Source organism: Callorhinus ursinus, unplaced genomic scaffold (assembly GCF_003265705.2).
Source record: "Callorhinus ursinus isolate GAN/ISIS: 27379988/994484 unplaced genomic scaffold, GSC_fseal_2.0 scaffold10, whole genome shotgun sequence".
In the NCBI taxonomy this organism is placed as follows: Eukaryota; Metazoa; Chordata; class Mammalia; order Carnivora; family Otariidae; genus Callorhinus; species Callorhinus ursinus.
The window spans coordinates 22,072,022-22,099,441 of record NW_027397072.1 but is presented as its reverse complement, the minus strand read 5'-3'; the positions used below and the strand labels follow the sequence as shown (position 1 = coordinate 22,099,441).

General features: G+C 49.4%; 1 protein-coding gene across 3 annotated transcripts in view; it reads right to left on the bottom strand.

Moving 5' to 3' along the window:
* The window catches only part of DPYSL5 (dihydropyrimidinase like 5), a 93,927-nt gene that overhangs the window by 4,268 nt on the left and 62,239 nt on the right, over positions 1-27,420 (bottom strand). For all 3 annotated transcript variants that reach the window (XM_073897127.1, XM_073897126.1, XM_025867591.2), the window contains 10 exons: positions 22,918-23,076; positions 20,463-20,642; positions 19,576-19,644; positions 18,016-18,060; positions 16,171-16,246; positions 15,019-15,175; positions 9,831-9,972; positions 8,497-8,639; positions 6,119-6,326; positions 521-689 (listed from right to left, as the gene is read on the bottom strand). In XM_073897127.1, coding sequence (XP_073753228.1) covers positions 521-689; positions 6,119-6,326; positions 8,497-8,639; positions 9,831-9,972; positions 15,019-15,175; positions 16,171-16,246; positions 18,016-18,060; positions 19,576-19,644; positions 20,463-20,642; positions 22,918-23,076 — 1,348 coding nt within the window. The remainder of the gene's footprint in view (positions 1-520; positions 690-6,118; positions 6,327-8,496; positions 8,640-9,830; positions 9,973-15,018; positions 15,176-16,170; positions 16,247-18,015; positions 18,061-19,575; positions 19,645-20,462; positions 20,643-22,917; positions 23,077-27,420) is intronic.

Genomic DNA, 27,420 nt, shown 5'->3' with positions numbered 1-27,420 from the left:
TGTGGTATCACATATATTACAATTGTTGGCAAAACAGAAGGTGCTGGAGGGGCAAACATGGGGCTGGGGTAAGGGAGGAAAGGGAGTAAGGGAAACACCTCTTTCAGAGGCTGGTGAGGAGCAGGGATGGGGACGGAGAGACTGCAGTGGGGGTGCAGTCCCACGTAGCACAGAGGGCTAACCCTTCTGAGCTCTGAGCATCCCCAGGGCACCCACTGTGTGCAGAGCCCTCAAGATGTTTTAAGGGGGAAAAAAAAAGTATCTGGACTTAGGAGCCATGGGGAGAGCACCAGACAAGCCATGGCCTCTTGGAGTGGCTGGTGCCCAGGGACCTGGAGAGCCCTCCTGCCCCTCCCAATGTTGCTGTGTCTCTGCTGTGGGATGCGGCACTCGTCTCTAGACATGCGGGGGCCGGGGGGGGGGGAGAAGATGGAGAGGAAACGCTGCAGAAGTCCCTCAGCTCCTGCTACCCCACTGCGGGAGAGACGCAGGTCCCGGGCGGAGTGGCCCCTGCTCTTACCAGAGAGGCTGAAGCTGGACTCATGAAGGTCCCTCATGCCCCCGTGTCGGGTAACGGGCCGGGTGGGGGTGTCTGCGAGCGGCGTGCCCATCTCCTTTTTCCCAGGATGCACAACGACGGCTACATCCCCCAGGTAGGGCGTACGGTCCACTCCCCTAACCTTTAAGGTCTAGTGAAGGACAGAGAAGGAGAAAACGGGAAGAGAGGACACTGTCAGACCCCACACGCCATTGCCACCAGAGCCTCCTGGATGGCTAGCAGGAGGTTGATGCTGCCGCTCTGCTCAGGACCCAAATGACTGGATGCGACAAAAGTTCCTTACATCTGGAACTCAGGGGGTGGAGGATTCTCTTACCTCCTGAACAGTGTGTGCGAGCGCATGCATGCACACTTGCATACGGGGGCCCCTGTGGGCTCCCCCTCAATGTTGGTAGAATCCTTTCCAAGGTAGCGGGCAGATTTCTGGAGTATTCCCCTCACCTGGAGCAATGCTATCCCCTCTCTTGCCAGGCTCCCAAGAGGCCATGACTTTTACTGTGACCTGACAACTCTATGGGGACAGAAGCAAAATACAGCTGATTTGGAGATGAGAATCCCCCCCCTCCGGTGGCAATACTAATTAGTTTTGTACTCACAAAGGCAGTAAAGTTAAGAGCCTATGTTCTGCATCCAGTATGGGTTCCAATCCCAGCTCCGCGACCTTATGCAAGTTACCTAATGTCTCTATGTCTGTTTCCTTATTTGTCAAATTAGGATGAAGATAGTACGTATTAGTATTACATATAGAATTGTTACGAGATCAAATGGATTAATATACATAAAGCTCTCAGAACAGCTCTGGCACGTGGCAAGTGACATAAAGGACCAGCAGCCCTAATTATGGCAGAGGTCACTTATATGTGCTTGTTCACGTTAGAAGGTGCTACCGTGAGGAGGACAGAGCGAGTTGGAGTGTGCACACAGGGTCTGAAGCAGCAGTGTAGATGATCTACACCCCAGGCACTCGTCAGGGACAGAACCTCAACCTCCTTGCTGTTTGCTGCTTACTGCAAATCTTGTTGAAACAATACATACGGGGAATTTCTTGAAGGAGCTTCCGCCTACATACATATTCCTTTATAGTCTCCCACAACAGAGCCATAGTTCAGCTCAACCCTCAGAATGTCAAGCCTGGTCTGAACTGTTTCGGCCTTTTCGGGGCTGCACTTTGGCATCCTGGCTTTGGAGGCCGGGGTCCCGGCGGGGAGGGGGGCGGTTCGTAGAAGCACGGGCTGGCTGAATCCTGAGGGAGTGACCCTGGCAGGCCACACCCCGGCTTCTGGCAGCCCCCTCGCTACTGGCTGCACACCCAACCCTCCACCAAGATGCTTTCTTCCCCAAGGCCCATGCTCTTTAGGGGCCGATCATTCATCATTTTTGGAAAATGAGATTTTTTGGTTAGTTTCCTTTTTCTGCATACGTGCATTCTTTTTTTTTTTTTTTTTTAAAGATTTTATTTATTTATTTGACAGAGAGAGGGAACACAAGCGGGGGGAGCGGGAGAGGGAGAAGCAGGCTTCCCGCTGAGCGGGGAGCCCGATTGAGCGGGGAGCTTGATCCCAGGACCCCGGCATCATGACCCAGAGCCGAAGGCAGACGCTTAACGACTGAGCCACCCAGGTGCCCCTGCATTCGTGCATTCTTTTACAGAAAGGCTGTGACAAACAGGCAATAGAACACGCCTTTGCTTGGGAACCTTACATTGTCATTGTAATAAATGCTTCAGATAAAGAGACTCTGGGTTGAATTTACATCAATCCTGGCAGCTGGTGCTCCTGCACCTCGGCTGGCCTGAGGAGCCAGATGTTGTGAATTGGTATCCATCTCACGTGTTTATGAGGTTGGCATTTAGAAGGGCTTACAATACTTTCTCTGCCCTCTGTTGACCCTATTTCCTGACTAAAATATCTTTTTTTGGAAAGACCACAGGACTGTCATCAGATATTCTTTTTTTTTTTTTCAAATTGCAATATAATTCACATACCATGAAACTTGCCATTTTAAAGTATATAATTCAGGGGTCCCTGGGTGGCTCAGTCAGTTAAGTGTCCGACTCTTGATTTCCGCTCAGGTCATGATCTCGGGGTCGTGAGATCAAGCCCCACGTCGGGCTCTGTGCTCAGCACCGAGTCCGCTTAAGATTCTCTCCCTCTCCCTCTGGCACCCCCCTGCCATTAGCACTCTCTCTCTCTTCCTCAAAAAAAAAAAAAATTAATAAAGTATACAATTCAGTGGTGTTTCAGTGGTGTATATTCACAACATTGGGCCACTCCCGCAACCCTCTCATTCCCAAACATTTTCATCACCCCAAAAGCAATCCCACACCCATTCCCCAGCCCCCAGCCCTGAGTAACCACTGATAGATTTTCTGTCTACGGATTTCCTTCTTCTGGATCCCATATAAATGGGATCATAAAATATGTGCTCTTTTGTGACTAGATTCCTTCACTTAGCATCAGGTTTTTAAGGCTCATGTATGTGGTGTGTATATCTGTTAGCACTCCATTTCCTTTTCTGGCTCAATAATACTCTACCCTATGGATATACCTCGTTCTGTTCATCCATTCAACAGCTGATGGACATTTGAGTTGTATCCACTTCTTGGCCTCTACAAATAATGCTGCTATGAACACTACATAAAGCTTTTGTGTAGATATACATTTTGATTTCCCTTGAGGCTAGACCCAAGAGCAGAGCTCATTTGGTAACTCTAATATCTAACTTTTGGGGAACTGCCAAACTGTCTTCCAAAGTGGCTGCACCATTTCGCATTCCCACCAGCAATGAATAAGGGTTCCAGTTTCTCCACATCCTAACCGACACATGTTATTTTCCAGTTTCCTTTTTAAAATGACAGCCACCGTTTGTCAGACATTCCGGTGTATGAATGCCTCCCTCTTCCTGCTCTTGTTGGTATGCCTTCCAGAGGCTGGCTGAGGCCTCCGCCACTGTCCACATCCCAGGAGCAGACTGGAGATGGGACTATTCACCTCCCGACAGACCCTGAGTTTGCTTTTGGATTGAACACTGTGATAACTGAAGTCATGTTTTTGTTTTGTTTTGTTTTTCAGGTAACCCAAGTCTGCTCCCCCACAGCAGATCTGGCTTTGGATTTCTTCCTTTGTTGGCCTTCGGCAGAGAAGGGTTTAATCGTCATCCTGAGAGCTCTGGGCCCTCACACATGGAAAAACCCAGCAGGATTGATCTTCTGGTGTTCACATGCCCTGTTTACTCTGACGCTCTAGATGCTTGCTCCTCAAATATCAGTCTTACATGCCCTTACTTCATCGAGACTGGGAAGGAACCAGGCAATGGCGGAACCTTGAAGGCCCTGCAAGCCAGCGAATCAAGAGGAACTCAGCAGTCACAGACATGCTCACATTTGCCTCCTGTGCCTTTGGGAACCCGGAACTCCCTGTTTGCCCAATCACTTAAAATTCTATCTGGAAACCAGGGACGCCTGGCTGGCTCAGTCAGAGGAGCATGTGACTCCTGATCTCGGGGATGTGAGTTTGAGCCCCACGTGGGGTGTAGAGATGACTTAAATAACTAATACTTAAAAAAAACTTCTATCTGATCAACAAAGATGGGAAACAGACACTGGCACTCCCCTGCTCTGGCATGTCCCCCTTCCGGTCCCACACAGCCCTCCCAGCCCAGGAGGGCTGGGCCATAGTTTGTGAAAGAAAGCTGTAGTTTTCGTGAACGCACTTGTACCGAGGACCACACTCACGTGGAACGACGTCTTGGTGAGGGCCCCGAAAAGTGCAGGAAGGCCTACTTGCCTCCCATCCCAGCTGGTGGAACCTTCCTTCCGGGGCTGGGGTCTCACAGGCCAGCCAGAGTAGTGGGTGTTCAGAGAACAGCTGGGAGGGCACAGGCTGAAACAGCCGCTCCTCAAAGCCTTTGGGTGGTTCCAGGAAGGAATTGAGAAGGGGAACAAGAAGGGGAGGCCGGAGGCACCGAGTAAAGAAGCTTGGCTTTTGCATAAAGGACTAGAGAACCAAGAGACTAAGAAAGTCTGGCTGAAGATGAGAGGTCATATGATCATTTTATGGCAAGTGTGCCAAGCCCCAGGCAGCTCTTAAAAGCCCTATTCCTGAGGTACTATTGAGCAGACTTCTAGAGCTCAGTCATATGGCAGCTGAGTCTATTTTCAGTCAGGGTCCTTTGTATCTCCGGTCCCTGTTGGAAGCCAGAGCTGAGGAGGAGTGGAGAGCACGGGGCCTGGGAGTAGGAAGCTGATGCTGGCCTGGGACAGTGACCACAATATGGGGAGTGGGGTGGGGGCAGGAGGGTCACCTGGAAGGGTCCAGAAGAGGCGCCCCTTCCAGCTGCTACTTAGGGCCTCCGGCTGAAAAACACACAGACCATTTTACTGGGCCTCACCCCTGCACAGACAAGCAGCTGACAGACAAGGCTGAGCTGGGCAGTTTACCAGAAATCTGCACTGAACTACCTTCAGAACGCACAGTGAGCACCTGCTGTGTACAGAGGACTGGGATGTACTGGGCGAAAGGAACAGAAGAACAGAACACCGGGGAAGCCGGATGAGGAAATTAAAAAAAAAAAAGAAGTTCAACATCTCTGAAGTGTGCCATGATTCCCACCACAGCATCCCAGAGCCTAGGCAGGAGAGCTGCTGGGCCCCCGGTCGTGCTAGAAGAACGCTCGCCCTCTCTAGACAGGAGCCTTCGGAAGCCTCCTTAGGCCACAGGAAGGGGAGAGGAAACAGCATGAGGCTTTCAGCTCTCGGGGCGTCAGAGCTGTTCTCTCCTGATGATCTGCAACCTCCGCCCAGAGGCCAGGCCTGCAATGCCCAGCACCTGGCGTTGTCAGCAAGAACTCAGGCCAGAGTGTCCAGGCCAGCCCTCAAAGACAAGGCTGGGCAATCAATCCCCGAGCAATGAAGGTACAGCCAGTCTTCCCTTGGGTAACTGTGTCTGCTCGGAGGACAGAACCCCTGGGGATGAGGAGAAGCCCAAAACTTTAGTGAACAGGGTGCTTATGGAATCCAAGGACCGGGTGGGGGCCCTAAGATATTAGCTGTCCCAGACCTGGCCTGACCGTTAGCCGTGCTGGGGGAGGGGCGTCCAAACCTGGCAAATCCCACCCACCTCACTACAGTCACAAGGGAGGGGGAGGTTTCAGGGAAAGAGCAACTCCAGGGCACATATGGTAACCCAGGCCAAGCCAGGAATCCCACTGGAGGGTGGGCAAGAATCCTCCCAGAGACTAGATGCGGGGGACATCTGTGAGCAGCCTTTAGTATTCCCTTAGCTCCAGGGGAATTAGCGGCTGTGCCCACTACGTTTTACTTTGTTATAAGTACCCCTTTCTGCTCTTTCAATTGTTCCCAAAGTGACCATTCCAGGCAATAGGATTCAGTGGGAGAAGGAGTGAGAACATCTTTGAGATTTAATACAGTCATTATAGAGTTCCCCAACAGGGGGCCTCCACCCCTTCCCATACCCTTCTCAGGGGCTTCCGCCCCCCCCCCCCGCCCCCTCCTCGGGGGCTTCCGCCTCCTCCCACACCCTTCTCCTTCCCCCATCTCACCTTTTCTCTCTGGACTAGCTTCTTGTAGACAGTGTCCGGGAAGGACCTCAGGGGATAGAACTTGCCAGTGCCCTCAGCACACATGAAGACGCCGTTCTCGTACACGACTCGCCCACGGCTGATGGTGACCAGCGGGACGCCATGGCAGCGCATGTTCTCGTACAGGTTGAAGTCTCCTCCCTGCACCTGGGTGCTGGATGAAATGGTCCTGTGGGAGAAGCAGTGGTGGGAGAGAAAGCTCTGAGAAGAGGTAAAGATGTCTCAGCTTAGTGGAATCGGGGGATGCTCAGTGGGAAGGGGAGATGCTCAGTGGGAAGGGGAGATGCTCAGTGGGAAGGGGAGATGCTCAGTTGGAAAGAATGATGCTCAGTAGGAAGGGGGGATGTTCAGTAGGAAGGGGGGATGCTCAGTAGGAAGGGGGATGCTCAGTGGGAAGGGGAGATGCTCAGTGGGAAGGAATGATCCCCCAAAGCTGGTTGTTGCAGGTTGAATTATATTACCCCCCAAAATTATATACTTAAGTCCTCACCTCCAGTCTCTGAATGTGCCTACATTTAGAGATAGGGCTTTTAAAGAGCTAATTAAAGTAAAATGAGGTCATATGGGTGGACCCTAATCCAATCTGACTGATATCTTTATAAGAAGAGGAAATTCAGACACCAGACATGGACACTCATAAAGGAAAGACCATATGAAGACAGAGGGGAAAGACAGCCATTTACAACCCAAGGGGAAAGGCCTCAGATGAAACCAACCCTCCTGAACCCTGCAGACACCTTGATCTTGGACTTCTAGGCTCTAGAACTGAGAAAATAAATTTCTGGTGTGTAAGCTCCCCCAGTCTGAGGTAGGGTTGGGGCAGCCCCAGGAAATTAATCAACTGGGCTAAACTCTAGCATTGTTTGTGTGTGTGTGTGTGTGTGTGTGTGTGTGTGTGTGTGTGTGTTTAGATTTATTTATTTATTTTTGAGAGAGAAAGAGAGGACGAGCAGAGGGGCAGAGGGAGAGGGAGAGAGAATCTCAAGCAGACTCTGTGCTGAGCATGGAGCCCGATGCGGGGCTCAAACTCACGACCCTGAGATCATGACCTGAGCCGAAACCAAGAGTCCAACGTTTAACCAACTGCGCCAGCCAGGTGCCCCTAAACTCTAGGGGTTTTTCTGCCAATAGCAATCAATGACAGCCACACCTTGACAGCAGCAGGGACCAGCCCCAGGCATCAGGATGCAGAACACAGCTTCTCGAATGCTCTTATGGAGAAGACAGCGTGGGTACCCTGGCATCAGGGTGGGTGGTGGTACATAGTGTTGGCTTTCTTTTCAATTCAACTTTGTATTTTCAAAATTCTATTCAATGTTTGCCTATCTTGTCACTTCTAGTTTGTGTACCTGGAAAAGTGCCTGGAAAGAGTGGCACTTAAAAATCTGTTGAGTGATTGAATGAAATTTAATATGAAAAAACGGTTTCCATCTCCCCTGCCCGAATCTCTGAGTAAAAAGCATGCTCTGTATCCTGTGGCATGGTGACTACTGAGACACTCCATATATTCACTCAGCTTGTGGTCATTAATGTTGTGGCTGTTGAGCACTGTGCACTCAGGAGTACCCAACACCCTCCAGGAGGGAAGCAGGGGGCGGGTGGGAGAGCCTGGAGTGTCAGGGTATCCGTCTGGTTCAACTGCTTCGTAGCTCTGTGATGTGGGGAGTCCTCTACTCTCTGGTCTTAGCTTCTTCAAAAGGAAAGGTCATATGGGTGGACCCTAATCCAATCTGACTGATGTCTTTATAAGAAGAGGAAATTCAGACACCAGACATGGACACTCATAAAGGAAAGACCATATGAAGACAGAGGGGAAAGACAGCCATTTACAACCCAAGGGGAAAGGCCTCAGATGAAACCAACCCTCTATGAATGAAATGAAAACTCTAGCATGAGTGTTTCTTGGGGCTTCATGGAAATCAAATGAGCTCACTGATGTGAAGCCGCTTTGAAATACTGTAAAGAGCTGTGCACATGGAGATGCACTGTAGCAGGTTCGGGGTTGGTTAAGCATCTGACTCTTGATTTCGGCTGAGGCATGCTCTCAGGGTTGTGAGATCGAGCCCTGCATCGGGCTCTGCACTACATGTGGAGCCTGCTTAAGATTCTCTTTCTCCTTCTCCCTCTGCCCTTCCCCACTTGCTCTCGCTCTCTCTCTAAAAAAAAAAGACTGTCTTGTTCATTGCAGTATTCCTAGTGCCCAGACCATGGCAGGTCCTCAGGGTCAGACTTCGCTATGCTAAACGCAGGGCAAAGACAATAAGCTTGTGGAGTTTTGTCATATAAGTTCCTTAAAACCCCATGTCCCTCTCATCCTGGAAGCTAGCAGCAGGCTTTACTTGGTGGCTTCTGGATCCCACACTACCACGTCGGCATCGGCTCCAGGGATGATGCGGCCCTTGCGGGGATACAGGTTGAGAATCTTTGCTGCATTGGAGCTGGTAACGGCCACAAAACGGTTCTCGTCCATCTTTCCTCCAACCTGAAACATTGCAGGAGTGTCAAGTCAACCAAACCCTGCGTGTGCCTCAAACCCCTGGTCACCCTTGCCTCGGGCCTGTGGCCTTTTAGTTGGTCGGGTCAATGGTGCCTAGAAGGACAATGACGTGGGCACCATGTCTATCAAGCCAACCTGGTTGGCTTGGTCCTCAGCCCTTGCTCACTCCTTACTCCTTCATCCAGCAACAATGGTGAGTGGGCCCTTTGCAAAAGGCTGTCTACCCAGTGGAAATCTACCTCCTGTTTGTACAATCAGCTCTACTCATATGCTCACTACGGATGGGTCGGTAGCCTCCTTTCATCCACAAAGGGACATATATTCTGTTCTCTTCAAAAACATCTTCCTGCCTCACCCACCAGTGAGAGAACCATGGACTCCCTTCAAGGGGGATTCCTCAGCCACTCCTGTGCCCCCCTGAGCTGGTGGCTTAGTTTTGAGGACTTCAGATCTCCTTAGGCTCATACTTTGACCAAAAATACTTATTCCTCATGGGGAGAACAGGTGGTATTCAAATGAAGTCCTAGGTCCCTATCTTTTTTGAAAAGCAATTAGACAAAATATATAAAGAGCCTTAAAAACGTCCATATCCTTTAGCCCAGAAATCTGCTTCTAGAAATCTACCCTAAGGAAATAATTAGAAATGCTGACAATACATACACTCATGAACAAAGAAATTCTCTGCAGCATTATTTGTAAGTGCAAAATTTTGAAACAGCTCAAAGTTCCAAACATCAGGGAAGGATGAACAAATGTGGTACTTCCCTTGGAGGAAATGTTATTTAGCTAATCAAAAAGATGTTTTAAAATAATTTTTACTGATATAGGCAAACACTCAAGATAGACTGTTATATGAAAAAAAACGATGAACCCAGTTATTAAAATAACATGCAGCACATACATAGAACTAGAAGTAAATATATCAAAATATTAATCATTTAATTTCTCAGAATGGAATTATGGGCATTTTTTCCCCTAATACTTTTCTGTATTTTCCAAATTTCTATAATAGGCCATACTACCTTTTTGTTTGCGGGAGTGTGGGGGTGGGGGTGTTGGGGCGGGGAAGACCTTTGTGGTTTTGTTTTTGAGTGAAACAAGGAGCCATTGACGCAGCCCTCCAAAGAGTGAAAACTCTTGTTAGGACTTGAGCAGGGAGGGGTCCCTGGAACATACCACTCCTCTCTCCCAGATGACGCTCATGCGGTCCTGCACACCACTCACTCCATGCGGGATCTTGGTGAAGTCCTCCTTGCCCATAGCTTTCTGCTTCGTAGTGAAAGGCCGGTGATCTGATGCCACAATGTTCAGAGTATCACTGGATAGAGAGAAGGATGTGACCGGTAAGGGAGGGAGGCCAGGGTCCCAGAGGGTGGGGACAGATGCAGGGGAAAAGCCTTCCCTTGGGACCCAGGCAAAGCTGACCTCTGAAGTATGATCTCTAACAAGTTACATTTTTTTTTTTAAGATTTTGTTTATTTGACAGAGAGAGAGAGACAGCGAGAGAGGGAACACAAGCAGGGGGAGAGGGAGAGGGAGAAGCAGGCTTCCCGAGGAGCAGGGAGCCCGATGTGGGGCTCGATCCCAGGACCCCGGGATCATGACCTGAGCCGAAGGCAGACACCCAACGACTGAGCCACCCAGGCACCCCTCTAACAAGTTACTTAACAAGTTACTCTAACAAGTTACTCAGTTGACTCATCCGCAGAATGGGAATACGGGCTGAGTGTGAAACCGACTGTCAATGTCACAGGAGACACTGATAAGAGCCTTTGGGACGTCAACTTTTTTTTTTTTTAATGTATAATGATGCTATTTATTTATTTATTTTTTAAGATTTTATTTATTTGTTTGAGAGAGAGAGAATGAGAGACAGAGAGCACGAGAGGGAAGAGGGTCAGAGGGAGAAGCAGACTCCCCGCTGAGCAGGGAGCCCGATGCGGGACTCGATCCCGGGACTCCAGGATCATGACCTGAGCTGAAGGCAGTCGCTTAACCAACTGAGCCACCCAGGCGCCCTGGGACGTCAACTTTTAAAAGTGAAGACCGCGGGCAGAGAAAGACTGAACTTAGCATTTTGCTCGTGTGAGGTGGTTTCACTGCCACAGGCCCAGATGCCAACTTCCTCTCATCTCCTTCCTCAACCCCTACCAGTTCCTGCTGGCGACAAGCATGTGCTGGGCAAAACACTTACAGGTTCAGTGTTAAGCTTTGCTAAATAACTTGCAGCTGTAGCCTTTCTTGGATGTGGGGGCTCTAATGACAGAAGGGGAAAGGAGGTACAAGACAGAAGAGAAGTCTGCCTTCATAAACCAGCCATGATGCGCAGGTCAACCAGTTCATCACCCCTGCCCTCCATGACCGTCAGACGGTTACTGAGGCTGGCCTCCATGCAAGGCTGCGGGTGGCTATGGCGCGGTGGGGCTCTCCGGGGGTTCTGGGCTCACTAGAAACTCAGGGCCGACTCAGGACGGTGAGACCGTGCACGAGGCGGCCGACTCTGCCAAATGAGGGCGGCAGAGAGCCGGGCCATGTTCAGAGATCTCTGTAGGCTGAGGACTCAGAGGTGGTGAGGAGCAGAGGAGGAAGGAAGCCCACGCTGCCCAGGCTGGGGCAACCTCAGGAAGAAACACTGTTGGAGGGCAGGCAGGGTGCAGGCTGGAGCATGGGCGTCACGTGGGAGAGGGGGACAACTGCTGGGACCACACAGCAGGAGCCCTGAGAATCTGATTTGTAGGAGCTGAAAAAGCCTGGGGAGTGCCTGTGGGCCATGATGGCTGCTCGAGTCAGAAGGGGAATCTGAGAGAAGGCATTCACTGGCTTGGTGACCATATTTGTAAGGCCCTCAGATGATTCGGGGTCAGGCTGCATGTTGGGCTGTCTCTCCCGGGGGCCTGGCAGGGCTCATCAGTCACAACTGTTGCCAAATGTTGGCCAGATCCACAGTGAGATGACTGAGTTCTTCCTGAGGCATGGGCTGGTGTCTTCCTTAGCCAAAGCTGCTGCTCTGAGAGACTGCGGGAGGGACTCTCCACACAGCAGACAGTTTGTTCTAGGGTGTCTCAGGGCTGCCCACGTTCCCTGGGCCTGCAGAACCCAACAAAGTTTCACCTTCTTCTCAGGGGTCTTCCAGACGCTCAGGCAGGGATCAGAGGAGAAGAGGTGCTTGTTAGAGTCACCAGCGGAGGGTTAGGGACCTCAACTCCCATTCTTCAACCAAGTCTTACTGAGCACCCACCTTCAAAAGAGATTCCCACACAAGTAGGTGCCCTTGGGGCAGGTGTGAATAATGTGGTCACATTCCAGGTTTTTTTTTTTTTAAGATTTATTATTTATTTATTTGAGAGGGAGCGAGAGCATGAGCAGGGGTTGTGGGAGGAGCGGCAGAAGGAGAGGGAGGATGACGCAGGGCTGCATCCCAGGACCCTGGGATCATGAGCTGAGCCGAAGGCAGATGCTTAACTGACTGAGCCCCCCAGGTACCCCCTCCAGAGGGGCTTTTGAGGTCACCTAGTGCTGCCCTGAATCTAGGAGATATGACACACCCAACCATACTCTAAAGTTTCAGGGGCACCTGGGTGGCTCAGTCGATGGGCGTCTGCCTTTGGCTCGGGTCGTGATCCCAGGGTCCTGGGATCAAGCCCCGCCTCGGGCTCCTTGTTCAGCAGGGTGTCTGCTTCTCCCTCTCCCACTCCCTCTGCTTATGTTCCCTCTTTCACTGTGTCTCTCTCTCTGTCAAATAAATAAAATCTTAAAAAAAAAACCAAACTTTCAAACATGACTGGCTTTGTGAGGTCCTTTGAAATTTTATATATTCAAATGAAAAAACTTCTGGCCCTTTTAAAAAATGAGATTTTACACAGAGAATGAACTGATGGTTGCCAGAAGGGAGGGGGGTGGCGGGATGGGCACAATGCGTGAAGGGTAGGGGCGGTACAGGCTTCCAGTTCTGGAATGAGTAAGTCACCAGGAAGGAAGGCACAGCACGGGGCATCTAGTCAGTGGTACTGCAATGGTGGTGCATGGTGACAGATCATAGCTACACTTGTGAGCCCAGCGTAACCCCCAGAGCTGTCGGATCACTGTTGTACTCCTGAAACTAATGTCGCATCCTGTTTCAACTGTACTTCAATAAAAAAAGAAAAAAAAAAAAGGAAAAAGAAATTAGATTTTAAATAAAAGATAAATCCTCCCATCCATAGATTATGGTTTTTACACTGACATATAAAAAATCATATCCTAAAGTAGATCATGATGAAGCAGCACAGATTCTCTTATAGGATTATGATAAATGGTGTCTGGGTTTTCAATCAAGTATTCTGTATAATATCATTTATCACCAACAGTGCGCCCTAAAGACAAAAAGAAAGTAACCATAAATTCCTGTGAATCATGAGAATGTTAAAACAATGCTCCAAATTCTATAAAATTGCAGTTTTTAATAATATGCACTGATTTTAAAAAGGAATTGAAACTATTCTCATAATGGTTCACATGAAATTACAATTTGACTTGAGCGAATTTATTTACATAATTTAGATTAAAAATAGGCTAGACATAAAAACTTAAATTATTCAATTAATAGTACTCTTTATCCCCCAGCCTAGTTGAATTTGGGTGGGTGGGGGCACTTACCACCTTTCTGTTCTTTCAGTTAAATTGCCTGTGGCAAGCAGGTATTTCAAAAGATTTTTTGACCTTGGAACTGAACCCAAAGTATTATAGTGGGCTCTTGATACATGTTTGTTTTTGTTGTGTTGATAATGATGAAAAGGAGGCTGGTTTTTCCCAAGGAAAAGCTTTTTTTTTTTTTTTTTTTTTAAAGTAGGCTCTACAGGGCTTGAACTCACGACTTTGAGATCAAGAGTCTGACGCTTAACTGACTGAACCACCCAGGCGCCCCTGAAAAGCATCTTTAAAAGTAAGAGCTGATCTGGCATTTCTGCTCTCAGCCACCTTCAGTCGGGGCTGGCCACTTCCCTCAGTCATCCCCACCATCACCCTAGAAGAGAAGAGGCCTATCACCACCCCCAGGTGTATAAAAGCAGAGGGTAGGCAGGGAGACTGAGGTGTTGCAGAATGGAGAGTCCCGTTGTCTTTCCTTCCTCCTTCTTTTCATGGTTTGAGTGGGCTTCCCTACTCTCTCTCCTAGCAGTCAGGGAGGGCACATTTCAACAGGTTCACCCACAGAGAGCGGAGGTGATCGCAGTGGGCCTTTGCCTGGGAGGTGGGTTTGTGGACCTGCCCTGAGCCCCTGGGTGAGGAGAGCCAGTGGGAACAGTCTGCCCTCCCGCTGTGGAGAGTGGCAAAGCCGGGAGAGCTCTCGCTGGGCCCCAGACCCTGTAGAAGGTGGCCAGGCTTGAGCTGCCTTCCAGGGTCCTTGTTTGCAGGGACACCGCTAGCTCTGGAAGCTAGGAAGATGCAGGAGGAAGAGGTCAAGCTGGACCCCATCTCCTGGAGCAGGGGATTGTGTGAGGGAGGCACAAGAGAGCCCACGCTGGCCATGTACCGTGCCCAGCGAGGGCCCCAAAGGCCAGCCCCTTTCTGCCTGAGAAGCAGGAGTACAGGCTGGTGCTTGGGCATGGAGAAGAATCCCCCAGCCCCGAACTGGGCGTGGGGAAGGGAGGAGATGGACATTTAAACTAGACTGAACGTTAGTAACCAAAAGGGAGAGAAAGCAATGGATTCTACCCAAAATGTTACTATAGGAAAGAAAGAAGCTGCAAACAAAAGCTTTTCATGTTTGTTTCCCTCTGAATTCAACCTGTTGGTTAAACTTTTGCCTTTAGATTCGGATCACATGGGGAAAAGTAGTGTTAGAAAAAAAGAAGCTGGAGAAAAGGAGATCTGGAAGGGGAGGATGACGGGAAAGAGGGAGAGAGGACAGAAGACAGAGGGAAGAGAGGAAAGAAAGGAGGGAGACACGTGGGGAGACACTGCTGCAAAACAACGAGAGGAGGGAGAGGGGAAGAACAAAGAGACAGAAAGGCCCACATACATTCTAGAACCGCCAGAGGCCACATCCCACAGCCCTGCAGTGGTCTTCAGCATAAAAAGCAATGTCCCTTGAAATTCTGAATCACCACTGTTCACGCTTTTCTATAGGCTGCTCTTGCCTCTTACACTTCGGAAGCTCTCACTCCAAATCGAGTGGTCAGCGAAGCCCCATAGGGTGGCAGTTATCTGACGGGCCCCGGAGAGGGTCACCAGGGCCAAGTCATCCCACGGGCACAACGAAAGTAACTCTAGGTCAGATTTGGGGCCGCGAGGACATCACGGTGAAGATGCGTAAATTCCCGGGAAGGCGCCTATTACGAGTTAGTGCTGTGCTCTGGGGCCACAGTGTTCGGCGGAAGCGCCTTACTTGGCCAGCAGGCTCATGAGGTAGGTTGAGGTGTTGGTGTCCAGTCTCAGCGGAGGCACCGTGACGTAGGCGGCCGCGTGGGACCAGTCCTGGTGGTAGTAGTGTAAGCCGGTCAGCGTGGCATGCGCCGTGGTGGTCTCGGCCAGCACAACCTTCCCTGCAAGGAGAGAGGTCAGAGCATGAGTAGGAAGCCAACTGAACTGAGAGACCATTGGTCTGAATGGTCCTCGCTGAAGGAGCTGAAGTCAGAGAGGAAGGGACTTGCCCGAGCTCACGAGGGTGTCTGAGAGCACAGCTGGGTTCAAGGCCAGAGCGCTGCATCTCGCCAGGCTGGCTCCAGGCAAGAACAGAAGGGCAGGGGCGCCGAGGAGGGGCAGTGCCGCACTTGGAGGAGCGCGGCTTGGCTGGAGCTCAGGGGCCGCGGGGCGCTGCTGGGAGGAAGGAGGGGCAACAGGGCAGGTGAGACAGGCCAGGGGCTCCCAGGAGGGGAGTGGCGGGACGGGGCAGGAGGGGGCAGGATCTCGCAGGCCGTCCTGCCAGAAGGCTGGGAGCCCTTGCTCTGATCTATAGCCCCAGGTCTGTGACCATGCCTTGGTTTCTCCTGGTAGCAGGACCTCGCTGGCACCCTGAGCCGGCCAAGACCACAAGCACAGATAAAAACCTCCAGGTGCTGCCGGGTGCTCAGCAATAGCAGAAACACAGGTGCCCCGGGGCTTGTATGCGGGGTGCCGGGGGTCGGGGGTGGGGGGGGGCTGTGAGGGAAGTTGGGCTCAGATGCTGTTATTCCTCCAGGGACTTCCCAAGCATCCCCTGAAACGTCCATTGGAACTGGTCCAGGATTTTATGTCGGTTACCGAGGCAACCGCTAGTAAAACCCAAGAAGCCAAAAAAGATAGCAATTAAGGAGTTGCCTGAAAACTTGGAAAATTTGACCAGACCCAGGGGAGGTGACAGACACTTCCGTAAAGCTGTTAGGCAGACAGATGTGCAGAGGAAAACAGTGGTTCTAACGCACTGGACCCAGGCTAGAGCGGAGTGCTTCCGAGGGTGACAGGAGACAGCAGGGCGTACACTGGGCCCCTGGGCTGGCGGGCCCCGTGGGGCTGCAATCCCACCACACATGTGCATGTCCATTCCAGCCCCGGGACTCACCTTGCATCTTAGCAGCTGCGATAACCTCACCGGCCGAGATGCTGGACACGTTGACCAGGTAGATCGGGCAGTGAGTCTAAATAAGGAAACCCAGCGGGAAGGAGAGCGCATCAATGCCATGAACCTGCCAAGCAAAAGCGCAGCCGCAGCCAAACCAGTGCTGGCCGCAGCACCTTCCCCTGCATCTCTCAGCCCCACTCTCAGGGTGAGGGTCTTCCACCGGGAATGCGGGGCTGGCGGCCAGAGCACGGACTGTGTGAAGCAGGGAGGAGGCAGGCAGCACCCAGCCCCAGAGTCAAGTGGGAATGTCAGGGCAAGCGGTCAGCCGCAATCAAGATGATTTATAACTTAAAACAAGGGACTGTTTTCTGTTCACGGGTGTGAGGACCTAGAGACAGTCGTGGATTACACTCCGCATCTAAAATGACAAAGCCTGCTATATGAGGGCTGCTTTATCAGTAGACAGAATGCACCCTGGACAAGAAACAAAATACAGGAAGTTCAGGGTTCAGGGTCCATGTCAGACGGGACTGGTCTTACAAATGGACACCTGGATTGTAGCATTGATGAGCTTCTCCTTTGCTGAGCTGGACGACAAAGATCCATGTCTTTGCTTCTCTGGGCATATGTTTGAACTAAAAAATAGGAAGCTGGACTTGTGTTGTTCAGATCTGTCCTTACTCTGGGGTTTCCATCAGGGAGTAATTGATATTGTAATTCTCATTATGCCAGTAAAACAATAGCCCTGTCCATTGTAAATTGCTAACGGGAAACTTTTCCCAAATGTTATTCCGATGCCTACTCTGCTTATCAAATGAGAGGACAGAGAGCTTAGGAACTGGCCCGACAGGTCATGTGCTTGGCACAACTTTACTGTCTGATTCTGAGATCTGCTGGACCTCCAACCTCTGTGTTTTCCCTGGTGTTCCTAACACCACCCCTCAGGCTTACACCCTTGGAGGGAGTCCGTGTCTTTCCAGAGGAGAGGTTCTGGAGCATTAGTGCCCACTAGAATCAGGGGTGGGCTATTGAAAACAGATGGCTGGGCATCATGCCCCGTTTCTGATTCAATAGGTCTGCATGGGCCCGAGAATCTGCATTTCTAAACTCCCAACAAATGCTGATGCTGCTGGTCCAGGCACCACGCTTAGAAAACCGGTGTTCTAGATGCTACGGTTCAGATTCTCTGAGCAAATTGAACTCTTTATTGATCATTTAGAAGGAGAAATAACCTTGGTCTAGGGCTCTGCTGTTTATAAACTGCCTTTCCTGCTCTGCCCCCTTTGAGCCTCACAACCATCCTGTGAGAAGTGATATTACCATTCCAATTTTAGATAACAAAATAGTACAGCAGAGTGGTTGAGTGACTTGCATACACCTGAGAGCTTGTATTTGGTAAAGGCCTCACATCCCTTGCTCGGTTCCCATCACCACACTGCACCTGCACCCCCAGACCCTGAGCGATACCAAGGAAAACTTCTAAGTGGTCCAGAGGTGGAGGTTTAAGTGAATATCTACCGAATTCCTCTACAGGAAGCAGAGTTCAGTTGCAGGGAGGTTCTGTGGCCCCCGAACCCACCTGCCTCCCATGGGAGCCATTTCCACTTGAGCAGTGAAGCCAGACTCAGCAAACTCAAGGGGGTGGAATAGAGAACTGGCAGCAAGGACCTAGGCACCAGGTCTGTGGGAGTAACAACATTCACCCAGCCAACGGTTCTTGGGTCCTGCGAGTCAGGCATGGTGTTGGCAGCCAGGGCAGAATGGGACTCCACCGTGTAGACTGAAGGGTCTGGCTTCTGATCCCAGAGTCAAGAATAGGTTGAGGGCAAGCCGGGGTCCACTTACCCTGTTTGCAATGGTGATAACTCGGTGAGTGGCTTCAGCTTCCAACTGTTAGAAAAAAAGTACCGGAAGAAAACAAGCTTCACCATCTCTCCCAAGCAAGCCCACATCTGCTCAAGAGCCCACTTTGTAGAAAGTTCTGGAATATCCAACACAGAGCTGAAAGGGTCCACTGTACCCATAGGGGCTGCATCCCAAGAGCACCAAGCTCCAACCACTCTGCTCCCCCTGAGGCAATCGGAGAACTTAGCACCAGGCATATCCTCGCTGGATGCTCCTCAGGCCTTAAGTAAAAGGCAACAAAACAAAAGCAAACGGAAACCTAGATTCCCATCTCTCCGTGTTTTCTGGTGTATTCTCTCCACAGCCACCTCAGCATGGTAGCAAAGGAACGGTGCCCACGAATACCAAACTGGACATTAACCCAGACCAGGGTTTCCGAACCTTGGCGCTGCGGACGCTCTGAGTCAGGTAATTCTTCATGGTGGGAGCTGTCTGGGCACCGTGGGATCCAGAAGCAGCATCCCTCACCTCTACCCACTAGAGGCCAGCGGTGCCACCCCCAGGTGGGACAACCGAAAACATCGCTAGGCGTTGCCCAAGGTCCTCCGGAGAGCAAAGTCTCTCCTGGCGTGGAGCCTTTAACCACTAGGCCATGACGGTGATGACTCATGCTATTAATATCCTACAGTCAAAGCCTTGCTCTTGCCCTCCCATAACTGAGCAAAGCCCAGTCCTGTGCTCACCCGCCCACTCCCGTTCTCACAGGCACACCCAGGGCCTTGTCGATCTGATGGCAGTGCCCTCACATCCTGTCTCTGGCTCCTCGTTCCTCAGGGACATGCAGCCACCACTCTGCACTGAAGGCTTTGAAGAAATGGAAAATAGCTTTCTCCTCACGAATGGTGGAGGATGTCTGAACAGGGTCACAGGACCAGAAGTCCAGTGTGGTCCCTCCGGAGAATTCTCCAGCAGGGAGGGGGACTACTGGGGACGTGTGTGGACGCCCTGCAGCACTGAGCAAGGATGAAAGCACAGGTTAGAAGGACGGCTCTTCATTACCATCACCGTGGCTCACAGGGTAGTGAGGGGCAGAGCATGGACACGGGTGTGCCTCTGGTTCCCGGCAGGAAGGGTCCAAAGTTTTCCTCAGATGCTCCAAGGGATGTCATTCAGAAAACGCTGAATCACTGCCTTATAGTCTAGAATTTCTTCTAACGCCTGAAAGGCCCTTTCACTCTGTCTCCCCCCCCAACCCCCCGCCCCCCATTCAATTTTGGGGAAAGCAGTTCCCTCTGTGCTCACGTCGTCTCCCTCAGATCCCTGAAATCAGAATCAAATTGGGTGGGTCTGGTTTCCCCCAAATAGTCTTTCCCAAGGAAGCTCAAGGCCATGTCAACCTCAGCAGGGAGGAGGGTGTTCTCTGAAAAGCTTCAGATGAGAATTTCACCCATGGAGAAAGCGATAATACACAACTTATATTTACTGATGTCTCTTCTATCCTAAAGAGTCTATGAATCCATAGGAAAGAGGCTGACAAGAGGCACAGAAAGTTTTCCTCACCTCCTCTGGGCGGCTGATCTCGATTCCTTCTGGGCCTGTGATACCCAAATCTAGCGCCTCCTTGGCACCCTGAATAAAAGACAGAAAACTGAGAGAACCATATAGATACAAGAAAATCAGAAACCCCAGGGACACTAAAATATGCCGGACGTAGCCCATTCCAATAGGCTTCCTACTTTTCTTACTTCTGTAGTATTCATCTTCCAAAGAGGGCAGAATCAGTAAGGGCTCCCTTGCAGTAAGTCTCTCTTGAGTTTCACTTCATAAGGATTGAACATATTTTTTCCTCTTAAAATTACAGTTCTGTAATTAGCCAACAGGCTTGGGACATCCAAGATAATCGGTCTGAAACTCAGAATTGCCCCCACTGAAAGTCTAGTCAAATCTCTAGCTTCCAGCAACACCTAGATTAACCCAAGTATCCTATTTAATTTCCAGGAGTAAAAAGGGGCTCATCTACCAGTGAGGAGATCGCTAATAATATCTCAGCTCTTTTGGGGGGGCAGGGGGGTAACAGGAAAGCAGAGAGCTGACTCTGATTTATTCTGATGTCAAATCTCCTTAAAAATATTTCTTAGAGGTGCTCCAAATTCTTTTGCCATAATGGAATTTAAATATCCTATCATTAGAACTAAGACATCATTATCTAAGACTCAGACACCATTCTGGACTGTAAAGAGATTTTTGTTTCATAGACAGTAGAAAAGTTTGGATTTTCTGACTAAGATTTGTCACCTGGGGTGTCAACATCTCACACTTTCTTTCATAACTTATTTTCTCTGAACGAAATTGTGGGATGGGTGATGGGGGTGGTCAGGAGTCCCCCTGAGAACTGTTTGTATTGGCGCCCCAGCCTCCCCCCTTCCCAATATTCTCTATTGCCTTGCCTCGGCCACGAGCTCCCCATTCTCAGCATGGACTCGGGGGATCGCTCCAATGTCCTTGCAAGCGTGCAACACTTGGTAAAGCTCACTGTCCCGGAGCATGCACAAGTCTTTGTAGGTCATGAACATCTGGAACGAGTTGACACCCTTCTCCCTTACCAGTGTCTCCATTTCCGCTTTCACCTGGAGAGCAAAATGCAAAGGCAATGCCTCGTGAGTACAGACGTTCAAGAGGCGGGCTGGCGGATGCTGGCTCAGGATGGTGGGGATGTGGGCCAGTCGGCAGAGTGACTGTATGACCCCCCGCCATCTCGCAGGATCTCATTTTCCTCCCACAGGTAGCTGTATGGTTACATGAGCAAACGATGCAGAACTACTTGGTAAGTCGTCAAGCGTCAAGCGTGGCACAAATATAGCCTATATTGTTACTGTCCAGGCACGTTTCTGCTATCCCAGAGGCTTGTCCTGTGTTTCTGACTCCAAGTCAGCCTTCTTGGTGAATGCACTAACTAACGGCTTTTACTCCCACGGCTTGTGCCCCCTGCCCCCATAATGGAAGTGGCGTTACAAAGAAGGCACAATAATGCTAAAAATCCAGAGACTGGGGGCGCCTGGCTGGCTCAGTCAGTGGAGCATGCAACTCTTGATCTTGGGGTTGTGGGTTTGAGCCCCAGGTTGGGCATGAAGATTACCTAAAAATAAAATCTAAAAAAAAAAAAAAAAAAAAAAAATCCTGAGACCCTGGGAAAAATCGAATTTAGGAATATGAATAAAGCTATGTGAATAAGAAGATTCATCCCAACATTATTAGGATGTTAAATTGGAAACTGGGATGAGAAAAGGGAAGCAACATTGGTCTGACAATAGGAAAATAGCTTGAAGTTTATCTCCATGAAGACCATGCAGCCAAATAAAAAATGCTCGGGCTTAAGCGAAAGAGTTACTATGTAAAAAGCACCTGTGAAAAAAAGACTGGAAGGAAATAAGCTAAAACAATAGTCGTTGTGTTGGGGGGTGACCAGATGATGGGCTTCTTTCCTATTTTTAAAATCTATAGTTAGAAAAAATTTTTTTGATAATAACAAAAAAGAATTTGAAATTCTAGAGGCATGGAAGTCCCCACAACCTCCGGGGACCTAGGGATGGCTGGCCGGGCCTCAGTGTGACTGAGAATCGGAATGGACACTCTATTCCAGGCCAACTCGAGGGGGAGGGAATAGAGAAGCTTGGGGTAGTGTTGTCCACCCAGGAGGGTGTCCAAATAAACAAAACCCCACTTGTGGTAGGGGCTGGCTGACATTCAGGGTGGTCTGCGCCTTTTCCCTATACCAGGAGGGAGGTCTTCATGGTGTGAGGCTTGGGGGCCTCTGAGGCCTTTCCTAAGGACCAGGTCGGAAATAACGGAGGAGACTGGGTGAGCCCCACACTCACAGCTAAAACCCAAGGGCAGAAGTACACGAGGCTTTTAATTACCATCTGAGAAGGCAGTCAGGCCCTTTAGGACAGGCTCCACAGCTGAAGGATTTTGTAAAATGTCTTAATGCTTGTTGTTTTGTTTTGTTTTTTTAAAGTAGACTCCATGACCAATGTGGAGTTTGAACTCACGGCCTTGAGATCAAGAGCCGCATGCTCTACCGACGGAGCCAGCCTGGCGCCCCAATGCTTGTTTCTTTTTATGATTCTAGGGCACCCGCACAAGTACCGGCACATGGTGATTAATACAGAATTGAGGAAAGAACGAACACCCAGCCTGCTTCCCTGGGGTAATAAGCAGTAAAACTCCAGAAATGAGGCAAAATCTAAACGCCTATCTGTTTTTAGGAAGAGCAAGGAGGTGGGAATCCGGGGCGTGGCCCTGGGGCCTGGGGCAGTGGGAGGACAGGAAAGCCAGCCGTGAAGGCCACAGAGGTTGAAGTGAGAAATGGCTCCGTGGGAGGCAGCCTCAGCCATGTGCCAGGAGCAGCCTCCGGGCTCTCAGAGTGGGGGCTGGGCCCCCAGAGGGAAGAAGGGGCCCTGTCTATTTGTTTCAGGCAGCACTGAGCCAGGAGAGCACCCTCTGTTCTGTTCTGAGCCCTTAGGGCCATGCTGTCCCTTCCAGCACGAAAACGACGCGACCCTTGGAGCCTGACTCTTGCCCACTACTCAGCAGCAGCCCCCTTAGGTGTCGCTGCCATCGAGAGATGCTGCTGTGGGCTGAGCAAGGATTCAGAGCTCCCTACACCTCTCTCTTAGGCCTTCTGTGTCTGATGGAAAACTGGCCCTTTAAATTAAGAACAAGTCTTCTCACCCCCTTGTGGAATCTGTGTTTTTTTTTCTTTTGGCATTTTGGGGGGGCTAGGATAGTGGGGGGTCCCCACACCTATGGGAGAGCACCCCACCCTAGCCGACTCCGACCAGACTGCCCCTCTGCCTCAGAGAGCATTCATTCTTCTTTTGGGATTCCAGCCAGCACTGTTACCTTGGGTGCCCACCAGGTGATCCCCACGTGCAGGGCGTAGTCACAGCAGACCTTGGGGTCGGCCAGACCCCGGCACTTCTCGTAGGCGTCCACCAGGGAGGTCTCCTTATCGGGCAGGACGTGGCCGATGACCATGGTGGTTCCTCCAACTAGCGCCGCCTGCAGGGGACAGGAAGAGCAGTCTTGTCACATCCCTTCCCACACGGGAGTCACCGATGCAGGGAGACACGGGGTCCAACTACAGACCCTATCAAGCAAGAGTCCCCAGTGCAGCAACGCTTGGGAAACTGTAAGGAGCTGGACATGCAGGACCCAGTGTGTAACCTTCACCCCCACTGTGGATCCAGCACACAAACCTGCTTCTTCCTCGTCCCGGGGTGTGGCTCGGTGCTTTGGAAAAACCACTTTGTGTGTTACCAGAGCCTGAGGCCAGCCTCTCCTTCCCAAAGAGCAGACTGCCCCCACCCCCAACGATTCTGGCCAACTGGACTATATAGATGACACAACCAATGCTTAATGTAATGTGTCTATTTATAATATTTATTTAGTCACTCAGACGTATTTAAATCCTAACGAAGCAAATGTTAATTTGGATATATCATTTTGTTTTATTCTCTCCTATTTCATGAAACAATTTTATTATTTATTTAAAATATTTTTTATTTATTTGATAGAGAGCACAAGCTTCGGGGAGGGGCAGAGGGAGAAGCAGGCTCCCCACCGAGCAGGGAGCCCGATGCGGTGCTCGATTCCAGGACTCCCAGGACTCTGGGATCATGACCTGAGCTGAAGGCAGAAGACGCTTAACTGACTGAGCCACCCAGGCGCCCCTTCATGAAACAATTTTATTCAAAGTTTTCACATGCACCTTCCACATGGGGGTTTTTGTCAATTTTTCCAAGCACATTTAGTTCATTTCCATTTATCTTGTTTGAGATAGAGCACTTTTTAGGTCCCTGTATGATTTATCAATGAAAAATTATCCTATTCAAATCTAGACAAGATACCAACTTGAAGAGAAATCTTTAAAAAGCCTCACTTGTAATTAAAAAAAAAAAGCAGCATACCTCCAGGAATAATTACCAAATCTGTATTAAAGATCCACCTCCCCCACACATACTTTTTTTAAAACCAGTTTGTTTGGGTGACCTGCACAAGCTTCCAGAACTAGCATTGACCAAAGGCTGTTCCAGGCTAATGTGTTGTTCCCAAACAAAACTTCATCAAAATAGAATAATTAAGAGAGGTCTCCACTACTCTGTGAGTGCTCTGATAGAAGTTGACTCTCTTTTTCCAATGAGTAAAAGTTTGGACAAAACCTGTCCTTCAACTTGGGCCAAAATTTGAGTCCCACTCGCCACCTCCCAGCTGGATAACCTCAGCCACATTACTTAACCTGTCTGAGATGCTTTACCTATAATAGCTACTATAATAGCTACTTAACCTCTCTAAGCTTTACCTAAATTAGCTTCCTTGCTGGATAGCTGGGGAAGTCAAGTGAAACATCTCGAATAAAATGGATGGAGTGAAGTCTGTCCTAATGTGTGTTTAATTATCCAGACTTTGGCTGTTTATCTCCATTTTCTGTAGGGGAGAAAAACAGGACAATGAAATTGTCTTAATGATTTCATGCTTCTCTAGTCAAATCCTTGATCACAAATCGGAAATATTGCTGGGGAATGGGGAGCTGAAAAAAAATTCAGTTCAGTGGCCAAACACCAATTAAAATGAAAACTCTTGCAACACAGATTTTCCACGCTGACCCTGACTTGGCCAGGGAGAAAACTCTCCATGTTGTCAAGATGTCAGGGATCCCACTTCTTGGATGGCTTAAAACAACCAAGAGAGGGCGGTAGTTCTGCGGTACACAAAGGGGGAACCGGGATGGGGGTGAGGTGGCAGGGAAATGAGGGAAGGGGAGGAGCAGCAGATTTAGCTTTACTAGTTGGCTTCTATTTGTGATCTGGCTGGATCTGCCAGGCTGATTCATCCTTGCAGCAGGTGGTTGTACTCTCTTCTGCCCCGAAATGCATTTCTTGCCTTTACACGTGGACATGGGGTGTGTCGGATATTGGGAATTATACACTAAATTGTTTTATTTATTTTATACACTTGTTTTATTGGTTCTAGATGGCTTTCCTTTGCGGTCCCCTCAGTATGTGTGTGGCCTTGGATAGAAAAAGGGGGACCTGGAAACAGCACAGTATGATAAGAGAGCCAAGACTTTTCTTAAGATCTGTGGGTCCCAGAGCAAGAGTAGAAAAGGAGTCCATGTGGTGAATCTCTAAATAGTTAAAAGTTACAGATCAAGCTGTTACACAGAATACATTCTATCCTCCTACTACTCTGACAAATGTATGGCTGAGAAGGCCAGGCCTGAATTTAGAGCTCTTGGGAGTCCTTGTAGCTCTGAGCTACATTGCAGGGGATGTTGGCCTTCAGCCTTTGCACCTGCCTCCAGCTCACACCCCTGACCCTGGGGTTCATCCTGCAGCCTGCGGGTCTAAGATCTGCTCACTACCTGCAAAATGCTGCCCTTGGACCCAGGCGTGCACACACTGGTAGTCTGGCCCCCAAGAGGACGGATTCAAGCTTTCATAGGTCCTAGAAGTGCCCAGGACCATTCGTTACGGAATTCCAGGGATCCTGAGTCTAGAAGAGGACAATGGGCTCTGGGCAGACATGGCCCCTCTTGCCTGAGTCTAAGGACAGTAACTGAAGAGTTCTGGTAGGTGTCCCAGGACGGTGGTGCTGACTTTCCCACTTACTGGCTGGAATCCAGGGCCAGCTGGGTGCCCACTCTGCACCTCACCTCCTGGGGGCCCAGAGATGATCCAGTGGCAATGGATGTGAGAGCATCTGCAAGCCAGGAAGGGGCACATAAATATCTGGAATAATTATTTCTGCTATAACCTCTGGCCTCAAAACAAGAGTTTAACAGGATCAGCAAATACTCCCCCAGCTGCAGGCTCAGGAATCCAGACCAGATGCTGGATGTACAAGGATGTACGAGCACTTGTTTCCTGTCAGGCAAGATATACAGAGCTGGCTTTGAAAATATGTACAGTTCCAACCCACGGGATGAATGCCGACAAGCTCTGTCTTCCTGGGAGTGTGATATCACAGATGTGACAGACCTTTTTACTATCATCCCACACAAAACAGCCTTGTAGAAATCAACAGAGAGCATGACCCAATCCTGTTCCTGAAGCTTTCAAAGGGATTATGTTTACAAACACGGGGCTGTGTGACTGCTGAACGTTCCTGGTTTTATGCAAAAATGGTGTTGGTTGAGCAAGCTGTGGACGATGTTTAATGGAAGTCAACAGAAATGATGTTCATGGAGTCTAAGTCATAACATGGAAAAAGGGTGATACTATAATGAGCAAAAAAGGCAGAATTCAATATGTGTACCCAAGATGCTGAGAAGTATGTTTAAACACACAAGCACCCACACAAGGGAAAACATGGGAGGAAATAGACCAAAACATTAACAAGGGCTGTTTTGAGTGATGAGAGTCTGAGTTATTTATTTTTTTCTAGTTTTCTGAAATCTATTTAATAGACTATATGACTTTATTTATAATATCCTTTTTAAACATAAATTTAGAGGAAGCTAAATATTTAACATTTAGTTAACCATGTGAGGCGCCTGGGTGGCTCAGTCGGTTAGGCGGCTGACTCTTGGTTTCAGCTCAGGTCATGATCTCAGGGTCCTGGGATCAAGCCCCATCGGGCTTCCTGCTTAGCAGGGAGTCTGCTTGAGATTCTCTCTCTTCTCCTGCTGCCCCTCCCCGCTCCCTCCACCCCACGTGCTTGTACTCTCTCTCTCAAATAAATAAATAAATCCTTAAAAAAATTTAGTTAACCATGCTTATGTGTTCAAAATACTTTCTTTTAAAGTTATAAAACAATTCAAACATACAGTAAAAGTATAGAAAATAATACAACACACAGGCATGAGCCCACTAGTCAAACATAACAGATTTAACACTTTCTGCTGTTTTTTAAAAAATATTAAAAAAAATGGAATACAAGCAATCCAACCAAAGCCCTCCATCCTGTTCTCCATCCCTCTCCCCTGAGGTTGATATGAATTGCTCCCATCTATGTTCTTATGCTTTGACTATGTTTGTTTTGCGAATTTAAAAAATTTACACAAATGGTATTGGATTGTCCATACTTTTTTGCAGCTTGCTTTTTAAAAAAACTCAACATCTTTTTTTTTTAAGATTTGATTTATTTATTTGATAGAAAGAGAGCGAGAGAGGGAACACAAGCAGGGGGAGTGGGAGAGGGAGAAGCAGGCTTCCCACTGAGCAGAGAGCCGGATGCGGGGCTCAATCCCAGGAGCCTGGGACCATGACCTGAGCCGAAGGCAGACGCCTAACGACTGAGCCACGCAGGCGCCCCAAAACTCAACATCTTTAAGATCTATTTCATTCACTTTAATTAATTGTATGAATACTCCTCCACGTAGATATTCAATTCCGAGTTCATGGA